Consider the following 12,884-nt stretch of genomic DNA (forward strand, 5'->3'; position numbering starts at 1 on the left):
GGCTCGCTGGCCGCAACACGCACACGCTCACACAAGGACAGCTGCAGAGTCACCGCAGAGGGACACAGATCCACGGGAACAATAGCAAATGCACACAGCAAGAGGCACGCACACACACACTGGACTTCTCCCAGCCCGGAGGCACGCTCTGCTCGTACCCAAGGACAGCTGGCAGGGCTGATGTGCAACGCGCTGACATGCAACGCCGGTCCCCACTGATGTCATCTTGTCACCCGCACTCGGAAAGCATGTGGGGACGCAGCCTCTCGCTGCCATGAGAGAAGGGGCTGGCTAGGGATAGCCACTGCTAAGAAGCTACCCCCTCCCCAACTTGTCATCCCTCTAATCTGCAGCCACTCTGGTCCCAATGAGACCACCACTGCTGCCGCTGCTCGTCCTGTGGGTGCCACAGCTCCTGGGAACCCTGGCAGAGGTAAGCCCTTGTCTCTTCAACCCCCCGTTTGTCCATGCGGGCTCTTGGATCCAAGTTCACTGGTGGCAAGGGGCTTTGCATAGTCCTACCCCGCTGAGGAATGACGACATATTTCTGGGCTGTCTCTCCAGCCATGCAGCTGCACCAAATTAGCGACGTTTGCAATTACGAGCTGGCTCTTTCCTCCGCTTCCCCGCCTCCACCGTGCCCTCTCGCCTCAGTGCCTGTGATCGGAGTGTGTTCCTGCTGCCGTGGCTGCATGGCTCCTTGCCTCAGGAATTGCCTGGCTGCTATTCCCAGGGGCCCGGAGCCCCTTCGCTCCCCTCCGTGCACACACTCCCAAAAGCACGGCAGTCAGTAGGGGAGCCAGAAATGAGTCAGCCAGCAGAGCCGAGGGGGAAATAACTCAAGAAAGATGATTGCTCCTCTGTGGCTTGTTGCGGGACAGGGAGTGGGCAGAGATATTTCCTTTAATGTGGAGGGAACTAGCCTCAACCTAAAGCAAGGCACACCCTGCTCACAAGCAGACTGTGGGGAGATGGGTGTCCCGCGAGCGTGCTCAGCACCTGCTGCGGTGTGGAGGGTGCTGGATGTTCTGGAGCTCTCAGGCCAAGCCCTCGCTTTGCAGCCTGTGGGGGATGGCAGTTGGACTGAGGTCTGGGGTCCCTCCATCATCCCCACCCATGATCATGAGAAGGCGGGGTGCCTGTAGAGGGAATGAGGTTGCCAAGGCCTGTCCAGAGCTCCCTCCCCAAATGTTCCCCTTGTGCCTTGGCTGTTTTAGTGGGCTGTCTTCCCCTGTGGGCATGGCCCCATGTTGGTCTGCAGTCCCAAGACCCATGCAAAAGGGCAGGGCAGCCCACAAGCTACATCTGCTGAGGCTGTCTCCCTGCCTTGGCTAGAGGAGGGCGATGTGAGCAGTGACCTGAGCTCTCCTGGCAAAAGCAGTCACAGTCCCCAGAGGGTTGCAGCCCCTAGATGCCATGGTGGGGTGGGACCTGTGCCTGGCCAACCTGGCCCTTGACATGGCACGGGGCACCTCTCCCAGGCATGGGTCTCAGCTCACCTTGACCCCCTCTCACTTGACACCTTTAATTCCCCAGGACGAGGGATGCAACCGGACAGCACGGGCAGGGTTGGAGGGCCAGGATGCACTCAGCGATAGAGGTAAGTCAAAGCAAAGAGGTTCCCAGGCTGCAGAGGGTGGTCTTGGTGTCCGGGAGCAGTGAGATGAACAGATGTGCTGGGCCAGGACTCTTGGAGTTAAGAGTAGCTTTGTAAATACTCTGCTTTAGACTTACAGCAGGCTGCAGATCATGGCCAGGGAAGTGGAGGGAGTCAGCCTCATCTTCCTCCAGCAACCAGCCTTATGGGGCGCAGTGTGAGAGACGGATAGGGCTCCAAGCTCTCTCCTTCCCATGGAGCATCAAGTGGGCTCAGCAGCAGTGCCCTGCACGGAGCCCCTGCAGTTGGCTGGGCAAGACTGTACTCCATGGGGCAGCCCCACAGCTGTGCCGAGCTGGCTGGGGAGCGGCACAGCCGCACTCACCTGCAGCCAGCAAGCACTGCTGTCTGCTTGGAACCAGTGTGGTGCTCGCATGGCGCTGGCCCGTGCTGGTGGAAACTCTCTGAGATGATCTGCAGGCACAAGTCAGGGTACGGGGTGTACCTGGATGTGGCTGTGTGTGATGTGGTTAGCGGAGCTTATCTATGGGGGCGTGAGTAGCATTGTGATCATGGGCCTCAGGGCTGGAGGATGCCTCTGGCCTGTTTTAGATATTAGTACATTTGTACTGCAGAGGTGAAGAAGCCAATTGCCAAGTGACAGGTAGAGGCAGGCGATGCAGTCTGTTGGAAACCCAAAAGAAGCAGACAAACATGAGTGGACAACTCATACCTTCATGAGATAAGAAAGATCCCGCAGTGAAAAACATCCCTGTTTGAATGCCATGCAGGGCACAATCCCTCTAGCTGTCTTCAGGAGACTAGCCATGCCCTGTGCTCCATGAGCTGCTGCGACTGGATCTCTGCTGACAGCAAGGGGAGCCCAGGGCAGCTGACCCAGGTGTAGACACCTGACCCATGGACACCCACCTACATTCAGATAACCCTTCTTGAGCAGTCTGTTCCTAAATCTGCACTTGAACTGCTCAGGGATGGCACTGAGAAGACCTTGCTCAGGGAGACCACGTGCTTCTCTTTTTTGTCCATCTCACTTCCCCAATTCCCTTTGCACTCATCTGCTGAGTGAAGCTCTCAGCATGGCAGCAGGCTCCAAACAGCAACATTGCACGAAGCAGAACTTGCATGTAGTTCTGAAACTGCCCAGCTTTGTGGGAAGGCCGCACACAACACCTGAGCAGTCCCAAAGGTGCCCCTGCCCCTGGGGCTCACCCCACACTGCTCCTCTTTTGCTGCGTGAAGGCAGCCCCCAGGCAGACCTCTGGGGCAATGGCTGTGCTTGTTCAAAGCTTTCTTGCCATGCCAGATGAAATGTAAGCCTGTTACAACATGTTGTACATCATAAATTTTAGGTGCTAATTATTAGACAAATGTCTTATTAGCACTAGAGCTGTTCTGGTGTTCTCCAAAGGCTGAGAGCAATAGAGAGCTCATCGTTCACAGCAAGGCTGGGGAGTGCATGACAATCTGCTACGGGAGGCAGAGATGGAGCCTGCCAGGACCAGGTTGCCAGCTTGGTCCCAACAGACAGGCTCTGTCTGGCTCCTGTTTGTGTAGGTGGTTCCTGAGCAACTCTAAGGGCAGCGATTCAACAGCAGTTTTGGCCACTGACCCCCCAATTAAGCCAAGCCTCATATGCCACTTCCTTGTCCCCAGACACTCTCCATCTGGATGCCACAGCACCAGCCCTGCAGCCGCAGCGTGCTGACCTTGCTGCTGCAGCAAGGCCAAGGCAGGGACATACCTCAGCCTCAGGTTGTGCAAATCTGGCCCCACATTTCCTCCACGTACGCAGTGTCCTGCTCTTCCCATGTCATCTCTGCACTGGGCAGGACAGGGGCAACTCAGTGCCTGGATCCCTCCAAACCAACCTTTATATGCTCCTCTGTCAGAGCCCAGAGACAGAGACTTTTGCAGGGAGCATAACGGCCCCACGGCCATATCCATCCTGCTCCTTCAATGGCCATTGTCTTGCTTCTGGAAGGTGGACGTAGAGCCCTTCAACATCTTTTCGGGGCTCAAACCAACCAAGGTGGTGAGCAATGGATTATACCTAGCCAGGTCAACTTTTCTGCCATAAACCACAGCTGTCTGGACAAAATGTGATGGCCTGAAGCCTTCTAGTCTTTCTCCAACAGAGTTGGTGCTGCTAAGCATGGAGCACACTTTCACACGGTGCCTTTGACCCCAGGCCATGGGAGCTTCTGAACCTTCTCGTGTTTTCCAAAGGCTGTTTGGAGCCCTTGGGGTTGGGGGGCCTGACCGAAGCAGAGCAGTGCCCACAGTGGTGGCCTGTGCCAAGGTGTGCAGTGAGGGTGAGTGGGTTGGGGAGTGTGGCCCTGCAGGCTGACCAGCCAGCTACACCACAGCTCCCTGTTGAGGGTTTCGGCTTTGCCTCTGCAGGGACCCTCCTGAACCTCAGTGTCAGTGACCATGGCCGGTCAGACTCCCTCCTTCTGTCCTGGGATGAGCCAGAGCGCAGTGCCAAGGGATACTCGCTCACCCTCTCCTCCCTGGGGTCTGGCACACCGCTGCAGAATGGATCTGCTGGACCCAACATCACCAGCTTCTGGTTCCATGGGCTGACCCCTGGCATGCGCTACAAGATTGAGGTGACAGCCACACTTGCCTGCATGGAGACCACCAGCCAGACAGTCACAGCACAGACAAGTAAGGCATTCCCCAGGGACGGTAGATTCAAAGGGTCTCAGTACTCCTACCAATGATTGTTACACTGCTTTGGAGGGTGCGAAGTACAGGTCTGTGTGGAGTCCCATGAGTTCATGGGGTGGTCAGGCCTTTCCTTACTTCCACAAGGATTAGGGTCCTTCCCTGGTCCCCAGAGCCCCAGGGGTCATTCCCTCATCCATGTGGAAGGAGGGTCCTGTCCCTGCACCTTGCATGGATGAGGTTCATGCTGTATCTTCTCCTGGAATAATATAGCTAAATATGAACCAACCTATGACGTGGACTGCAGAGAGCTGAGGGGTGGAAAATGTCATGCCTGGAGGTCTAGAAAGAGCTACAAGGAAGTAGCATCTGCTCCATGATTTTGGTAGATCTTTGTCAATCACTGGCTCACTCACCAAGCCTTACTCTGTGTCCTCCCTGACTGAGGCAAGGACTTGGGGAAGGGGGCAGGGCTGGCGAGTCCACAGCTCAGGTGAGGATGGCAGCCCTTGCCTGCATCTCTCCAGGAGATCCTTGAGTAAATCAGTGCAGGTCAAAGTGGAAAACCCAGAAAAGGAGAGTAGAGCTGGAGCAAGGGGGTTGGCCAGCAGAAGGGATGGTGTCAGACAACAGAGATGGCTGCAGGGAGCAGGGGCTGGTGCTCAGGCAGGTGGCAGGATCCACAGGGCCAGCGGGAACGGAGGACCTAGCAGCAGGTGAGCTCACAGGTAAGCGCTGATGGCTTCACCTTTCTCAGCGCGCACTTGGTGTGTTGTCCCTGACAGCCCCGCTGCCCAGTTCAGAGTGACTGTGCAGAAACTGATCCAAAGAGGATGGTGCAGCCCACACAACCCATGTGAGAGAGCCGGCAGGGAGGTGATGGGGCTGTGCTTGGGGGATTGGGTCCTGTGGAGCTGGCTGACAGGACCTCATCAGGTGAAGGCACTGTCCCACCAGCCCTTGAGCAACCTGGCAGGTCAAGCATCGCCAGCCAGCACTGTCTGTACCATGCCCAATGCAGGTCCTTCACCTGTCCGCAATCTGAGCCTGAGCAGCGGTGGGAGCTCTACCGTGCTGCGCGCCTCCTGGGCGCACGCCCACGGGCAGCGGGATGGCTACCACCTTGCCCTCTACCACAGCGACTCCCAGACGCTCGTGAGAAATGCATCCATCCTGCCAAACACCTCCACGTTCCTGTTTGACGGGTTGCTGGCTGGCAGCGAATACGCCTTGAAGGTCAGCACGCTGGCTGGATCCAGCCAGGCAAGCACCAGTATCCACCAGTGGACAGGTAGGGAGTGATGGGTGTGCCTGCCCAAGAGGGAAGGGGTGGGAGAAAGGTTTTAGCAGGAGGGGTGCAGCAGACGTGTTGGCTGGGGTGGCAGAGACGGGGAGGAGGTCTCCAGTCTCAGGATGGGGAGTTTGTGCAGGATGGGGAGCAGTTGTGAGTTTTTCACATCCTCACTGTGAGCTCAGTGTGCTGGGCCAAGGGGAAAAACCTCGCACCTCAGTCCTGCCTTGCAGGAACTGCACCTTGGGTTTGTGTGCTCCATGTCCCCATGGGAGAAGGGAAATCTGAGGATCCTGGCAAAAGATCTTGGCTGGTGGGAGCAGAAGAAATGTTGCACTACCCAGGCTGCCACCCCCTCTGCCCTGCAGCCTGAAAGAGGGTGAGAGTATGGAGGGACCTCAAGAGCCCCTCAGCCTGCCTGGGAAGGGACATGGAAGAGACTTCCCTCGGCAGACCCCTGCCAGACCTTCAGCCCCCTTGTCAGCATAGAGAGCAGCTGTGGGTGTAGGAGACCCTGGGGAGAGAGGAGGGTCCAAGGAGCCCCAGCCCCAGTGCTGAACCTCGCTGCCTCCTGCTTTTCCCCTCAGCTCCCTCCATCCCCACCCAGCTGAGGCTCATCCCGGGCTCCAGCACCAGCCTTGTCGCCTCCTGGTCGGGTGCTGCGGGGGCTGCCTGGCTGCACCTCACTCTCCACAACCTCCTCACCCAGACGGTGACCACGACCCTGTCAGCCAGGAGGGGCCTCACCAGCTACACCTTCCAGCATCTCCACCCCGGCACCCAGTACTGGCTGGGACTCCCAGTACTGGCTGGCACTGAGCACCACAGCCGGGTCCTACACCATGGGGGGGCCCAATGCCACCGCTTGGACATGTGAGTATGACAGCCAGGGATGAGGGAGGGCCTCGGTGGCCTTGGCTTTCTACCTGCCTCTGGTCCAGCCTCTGAATCCAAAGGTCTCCTGCCAGAGCTCCAGGTGCAGAGCGCAATTCTTCTGCTTGGACCTGGCTGAAAGCCACTCCAGGATCCAGCTCTAGGGCACTGCGATAGTCGGATCAGTGAGTCCCCTGGGCAGGTGGATTCCCAGTGCTGGCCTGCTTCTGCCTGGCATGCATCGGGATCAGCCTGTGGCCTCTCCCTGAGGAGGAGGATGGAAGGGCAGCAGATCCCACTGGTGTTCAGTGCAGCTGAGGCTGGGCTTTCACATGCCTCATGGCTGTCCAAGGGCAGCAGAGAAAACAGGGGGCAAGGGAAGAGCAGCTTAGCTGGTTTGAACTGGAGGTTTCTGGAGGGAAATGAATCTTTTGTCCTTTGATTGCTGCCAAGAGTGTATTTTGGTAGCAGCTGATAACCTCATCCTGGTGGATGTCCTTAATGTGCCAGGTACTGTGCAAGCACAGAGACCAGCCTCTAGCAGGTCAAGAAATTGAGGGGAGCCCTCCCACACCCCAGCTAGTTGCACCATTCAACCCATCTTCCTCCACCTTCTGGCCTCAGGCTGACAAGGGCCCTGAGAGAAGGTGACTTCTACCACCACAGTCCTGGTTTGCTGTCGACACTGTGTCCATAGCACTGCAAAGGTTTCTGTCCCTGGACTTGCTCTCCCAGATGTTCTCAGGAAAACTGGGGGGGAAATGGAGAGGGCAAGCCTAGCCTCCTGGACAGAGGAAGACTCATGCCGAACGCCAAGAAAGCGTTGGCCCTCCCTAGTGAGGAGCAGTGAATTATGGAGGTGCCAAGCTGCAAACTCAGAGCAGTTGTGGCCAGTGATTCATCCTGGTCCTGGGCAGAGACGCTGGTCAGAAGTACGCTGGAAGGACCTGGGTACCATCAGGTGACAAGTCTCCAGCTCTTTCCTGCTCCGCCTGCCAGTCCAGGAAGCTGGAGCCTGCTCACTGCTGACTCTGCAGCTGGGATTTTGGAAGACCTCCACACCCCCAGCTGCTTTGTTTCTGCTACGAAGTGAGCCTGACTTGATCCCTGCTGTTGCCATCTGCGGCTCTGACCTACCCAACTGAACAAAAGTCCCTGGTGCCAGACACACAAGCCAGGATCGTCCAGCCAGGAGTTTGGTCCAGGCCAATTCCTGGGAATATCAGCAAGCTCGTGATGGGACATGAATGCAGAGGAGGGAAACTTTTAGGAATTTCCCAGCAAGGCTGCCAGCTTTTTCTGGACAGTGCTAGACCAGGAGTTGTGCTAGGGAGTGGAGACAGCACGCTCCAAAGGATGTCTAAGACTGGATTTAACCCTGCAGATAAGGAAGCAGAGAATGAGGCTCAGGGACGTATGGGGTCCAGAGCACCCCATAATCCTGACACACACAATCCTGTTCCCTTCCCTTCCAGACCCCCTGAGCCCTGGCAATGTGACCCTGAGCAGTGCAGAAGAGCAGAGCTCCTTGCAGGCTCGCTGGAGCACCCCAGCAGGAGAGAGGGACTTCTACCTGGTGACACTGCAGGAGGGAGAGGAGGGTGCTCCGATGAGGAACATCTCCGTCGGTGGAGACAACAGTCATGTCACCTTCCACGGGCTGAGCCCTGGGAAGCAATACTCTGTCCAGGTGACAGCGGTGGCTGGGCCCTACCGGGCATCAGCCCACAGCACAGCAGCCTGGACACGTAAGCAGAAAGCCTGAGCATGTCCTTTCGAGGTCATTTCTGCAACCTGATGGAGGGGCTGATGCCTGGAGGGACACTGGTGGGTTGGGGAGGGGGATTGGTGCAGGACCAGAGATGGGGCTGTGCAGTGGCACCTGGTCTCAAGAGCAGGCTGTGGGTCAGAGCAGCAAAATCTGCTGCCCCACAGTTCCTCGTGAGGGTGGACTTGGAGGTCCTTGGCAGACTTGTGACACACAGTATCAGGCATGAATCGAGACAAGCTCCTACTCAGTAACTTTTGGATTCGGTGCTCAGCAGGCTTTAAGACAGCTTCCCCTCCCTCTGCAAATAGCAGCTGGTTTGGTGGTGGTGAAGCACCACCAGTCCTCCCAGAGCAGCATCTCCCCATGCCCAGTCCCTCCTGGGTGACTCATGGAGCCACGGTTGGTGCTGTCCCAGAGCTGCCACCCCTGGAAGGAAGGACTGGAGCCTTAAACAGTGTGGGGAGGCACTCACCCAGCCCCTGGAGAGCAGCGAAAGGCTCTCCCTGCAGCTCTGGCTGCCCGTGCTTGGCGGGGGCGCCGCTGCAGAGTGTCGTATCTGGCTGCTCGCTGCACTGCCCCACGCAGTGATGTGCACGGTCCTGTCCTTGTCCCTTGCAGAGCCGCTAGCACCATCTGGTGTGAGCCTGTCCAGCCAGGGGAGCCCCTACAGCCTACTAGCCAGCTGGGAGGAGGCAATGGGAGAGGGCTATGTGCTGGCCCTCAGCCCCATGGAGCACCCCGTGAAGAACAGCTCACTGCTCAGAGGTGTCACCAATTTCACCTACGAGGGCCTCCGCCCTGGGACTCTCTACACCTTTGAGGTCAGCACCGTGGCTGGCCCCTACACATCCTCACCCCAGCGCATCACCAACTGGACATGTGAGTGCCACAGCCCTCACCGCAGCCAGCCTTGGGGTTCCCACTGGACCTTGCCCTTCCCCGCGATGTCGTGATAGCACAGGTCTTCTGCAGCTTCATGCAATAAAAGGGCAAAAGGCTCAGGAGGAACGGAGAGGTGCTGCTGGGTGTGTCTGACCCTGGTCTGTATCCCAATTGCCTGGCACAAGGGCCAGCAGAGCCCAGTGCCCTCCTCCCTTGGGCTACCCTCCTGTGGCACTGCCTAGGCTGCATCTCCTTGAACCACCGCTCCACCGCCCTGGTCCAGATCATCCCACCCACCGCCTCCTCCAGCACCAGAGCAGTCCTCTCTTACCATGCCAGTTTGAACTCTGTGCTGGCCCAGTCTCTACCAAACTGGTGTGTGGGTGTCAGCAGGGGTGACGGTAGCTTGCTCAGATCCCACAGGTGGTCAGAGCACTGGGATGTGGGTTTTCCCAGAGAAGGGGCTCCAGCCCCAGCACATTTGGGGTTGCACTTCTGCCAGGTGACCCCAGTCTGGGTGCAGTTGTGACTCTAGACCTTTCCTTTCCTAGATCCTTTGCCCCTGGAGCAGCTGACTCTCAGCAATCAGGGCCACAGCACCTCTCTGCAAGCCTCCTGGAGAGCAGCTCCCACTGGCAGCACTGGCTACACAGGCACCCTCTGGGAAACCAAGTCCCAGGAGTGGGTCAGGAACATGACTGTGGGGAACAACTGGACAAATGTCACCTTTGAGGACCTGGTCCCTGGACGACAGTATACACTGGAGATGGCTGCTATGGCTGGACCTTACAGATCCCCTGTGCGATCAGCCACAGACTGGACATGTGAGTGTGAGACCCCTACCTCAAGCCTACTGCAAATTGCAACCCTGGCCTGCCAGCGAGAGTAGAAAGCTCACAGCGTTGAAGCAAGGCTGAGTGTGGACCATGTATGGGGAGGTGGGGGAACCAGGGGCAGGGATGCATAGACAGACAGAGAGTGGAAAGACAACCAGAGCCACATTCGGCCAGGTTGGAAGTAAAAGGGTCTTCAATGCAGGAGAAACCCACCACTGAACAGAAAACGTTTCCAAATGTCTCCCAGCAGGAAAGGTGGGGACCTGCTCCCATGTTTGTTGTGGAGCAGAAGTTCAGGCTGTTCTGGAGTTTGATATGCCAGGGCTTATTTCTGACCTGAATGCACCAGGGACAGGGGATGCAGGGTGCCCAGGACAAGTGTGTGCAGCCCCCACTCCACACCGCGGCAGCTCCATGATGACTGCCCCTCACTGCCTGGGTGTCTCTTCTCTTTCAGACCCTTTGGCTCCAGCTGGCGTGACCCTGACGAACACTCGACGCCCACTGGGACTCTCTGCCTTCTGGGACAAGGCTGCTGGTGATGTAGACCAGTTCCATCTCCAGCTCTACAGCAAGAGCCATCCAGTGCAGAGGAACATCTCAGTGGGGCCAAACACCCACAACTTCACATTCCTGGGGCTGTCCCCTGGTATTCAGTACTTCCTGAAGGTGACCGTCCTTGCTGGCCCATACAGATCCTCATCACACTTTGCCACTGAGTGGACATGTAAGTGAGAAGTGTCCCCAGCCTCCTGCAGGAATGGGGCATTCTGACACTGCCTGCAAGACTGGCAATGACATGGACATGTCTGGGCAGAGGGAGGGCTCCAGTGGGACCTGCATGCTCCCTGTCCTGGGAATTGGAGCACGTGGCATGAGTTAGGTGCCGTGTACTGGCTTCTGGGCCTCAAAAGACCCTTTTCCTCAGCTCAGGCTTTCCACAGTCAAGCTGAACCTTCTGCCCAGACCACTCATGATCTCAAGGGCAACCTGGGACTGGTGGGAGCAGGGTGCAAGAGAGGAAGCACCGTAAGGGCTTGCTGCTCCCTGTCCATGGAGCAGAACAGCCCACTGGGGAGCTGAGCGCTCTCTTCTCAGTACAGCACCCGCCTGCTAGCAGCACCTTGGGGACATGCACGGGCAACTTGCATGTCCCCCAGGGCAAAAGGAGAGCTGGTAGTCAGCTGCCACCACTTTTCCTTTAGCCTTGTGCAGAGGTGCAGGCTGTGTCCTGGCTTCTCCAGTTGCTTTTCTCTACCATCTCATGGATCTCTGTCCTGTGTTTCCCCCTAGATCCACTGTCTCTGGCTAACGTGAGTGTACAGCCTGGCCGGAGACCCCAGGAGCTACATGTGAGCTGGGTGGAGTCAGGTGGTGGCAGAGACCATTTGGTACAGCTCTCGGTGGCTGAATCCCTGTCCATCATCAGGAACGTGTCCGTCCCCCGTGGAGTCACCCAGCTTGACCTAGAGGGGCTGGTGCCAGGGTCCCGCTACCGTGTGGAGATCATTTCTCAGGCTGGGCCTCATCGCATCTCCTCTCAGACTGCCATCGGCTACACTGGTAGGAACGCAGCTCCTCTGCACGTATCCCTGGTACCCAGCCTGGCTGTGACCTGACAAGGGGCTGGGGACCAAGAGAGGGGTCTGCAGGAGAACTCTGAGACCATGTCCCCACAACCTCACTGGTGCTTGTCTCCTACTCAAGATGCTGGCTCTCTTGTTGGGACCCTCACTCATCCTGAGCTCAGTGGGGCATGCTCTGAGCCTGCCCCAGCACTTTGGGAAAAGGGAGTCTCAGGCCATGGTGGTGATGCACTGTTATCACCTGGGACACAGGGAGCAGCTTTGATCTGGGGGCAACCCGCTGCTCTCAGCAGTCTTTAGACAGCATGTTAGTTGCTCACAATGCTTCAGGTCTCAGCTTCATTCCCAAGCTAGAGTCAGTCCTGAGGATCCCAGCTTTGTCCCCTGTAACGCTGTTTCTCTCCCACAGTCCCACTACCTCCTCTTGCCCTGTCGGCAAGCCCTGTCAGCACTGCCTGGGCTCTGGCTGTGCACTGGGAGACCCCTCCTGGGCAGAGGGATGGATACCTGCTCAGCATGCATGAGGAGGGCTCTTCTGCACCAGCAAGGAACCTGGAAGCAGGGAAGGACAGCACCAATGTCACCCTGGCACAGCTAGAACCAGGAACGTGCTACCTTGTTAGGATCTGGGCAGTAGCCGGACCCTACCGCTCTCTCCCCAAGAATGTCACTGGCTGCACAGGTAAGCATCTGTACCACCCACGGGCGATTTGGGTAGGAGCACTGTGAGGAGCTCCAGAATGGAAAGAGGATCAATGTTGGCACCCAGTGAGAGGAGAGGAGGGCACCCTGGCCTGGTTCCCGGTGATGCTGGCTTGCAGTCATCTCCTGCATCCTGCAGCCTTCTTGTACCACATGGGCCCAAAGCACTTGCTGACTGGTTGTTGCTGGCTGCCTGGGGAAAGCAAGACTTCTCCCCAGAGATGGCTGAATGTTCAAAACTGGATCTTTTTCTCTCTGACTCATGTGTCTCCCCTCACAGTTCCTGCTGCACCAACAAACCTGAGCCTTACCAACCCAGGCAGCTCCTCAGATCTTCACATGTTCTGGAACAAGCCCCCCGGCAGGAGGGACAACTACCGTGTTATTCTGTATAGCCTCAGCACCCAGAGCGGGGATCAGATCCAGATCTTGAGTCCGGATGCCCAGAACATCACCTGGACTCACTTGGAGGCAGGCAGCAAGTTTGCTGTGCAGGTCACTGCTGTAAAAGGCTCGTTCGAAGCCTCTTCCACCAATGTCACCCAATGGACACGTGAGTCTGATGGGCTGGGTTGGACACAGTGCTTCACTGTGCCCCAGAACCTCCATCTGAGCCTTGCAGAGGACCCACTGCCACCTTCCCCATCCCAAACCATTC

General features: G+C 57.5%; 1 protein-coding gene across 1 annotated transcript in view; it reads left to right on the top strand.

Moving 5' to 3' along the window:
• The first annotated feature begins 367 nt into the window (after positions 1-367).
• Positions 368-12,884, top strand: part of LOC104169225 (receptor-type tyrosine-protein phosphatase V-like) — a 35,483-nt gene continuing 22,966 nt past the window's right edge. The window contains exons 1-13 of the mRNA XM_009710077.1: positions 368-433; positions 1,537-1,600; positions 4,019-4,285; positions 5,307-5,576; positions 6,164-6,449; positions 7,185-7,285; positions 7,925-8,197; positions 8,839-9,099; positions 9,654-9,926; positions 10,396-10,665; positions 11,232-11,501; positions 11,934-12,206; positions 12,507-12,779. Coding sequence (XP_009708379.1) covers positions 368-433; positions 1,537-1,600; positions 4,019-4,285; positions 5,307-5,576; positions 6,164-6,449; positions 7,185-7,285; positions 7,925-8,197; positions 8,839-9,099; positions 9,654-9,926; positions 10,396-10,665; positions 11,232-11,501; positions 11,934-12,206; positions 12,507-12,779 — 2,947 coding nt within the window. The remainder of the gene's footprint in view (positions 434-1,536; positions 1,601-4,018; positions 4,286-5,306; positions 5,577-6,163; positions 6,450-7,184; positions 7,286-7,924; positions 8,198-8,838; positions 9,100-9,653; positions 9,927-10,395; positions 10,666-11,231; positions 11,502-11,933; positions 12,207-12,506; positions 12,780-12,884) is intronic.

This window comes from Cariama cristata, unplaced genomic scaffold (assembly GCF_000690535.1).
Source record: "Cariama cristata isolate BGI_N322 unplaced genomic scaffold, ASM69053v1 scaffold32601, whole genome shotgun sequence".
Taxonomy (NCBI): Eukaryota; Metazoa; Chordata; class Aves; order Cariamiformes; family Cariamidae; genus Cariama; species Cariama cristata.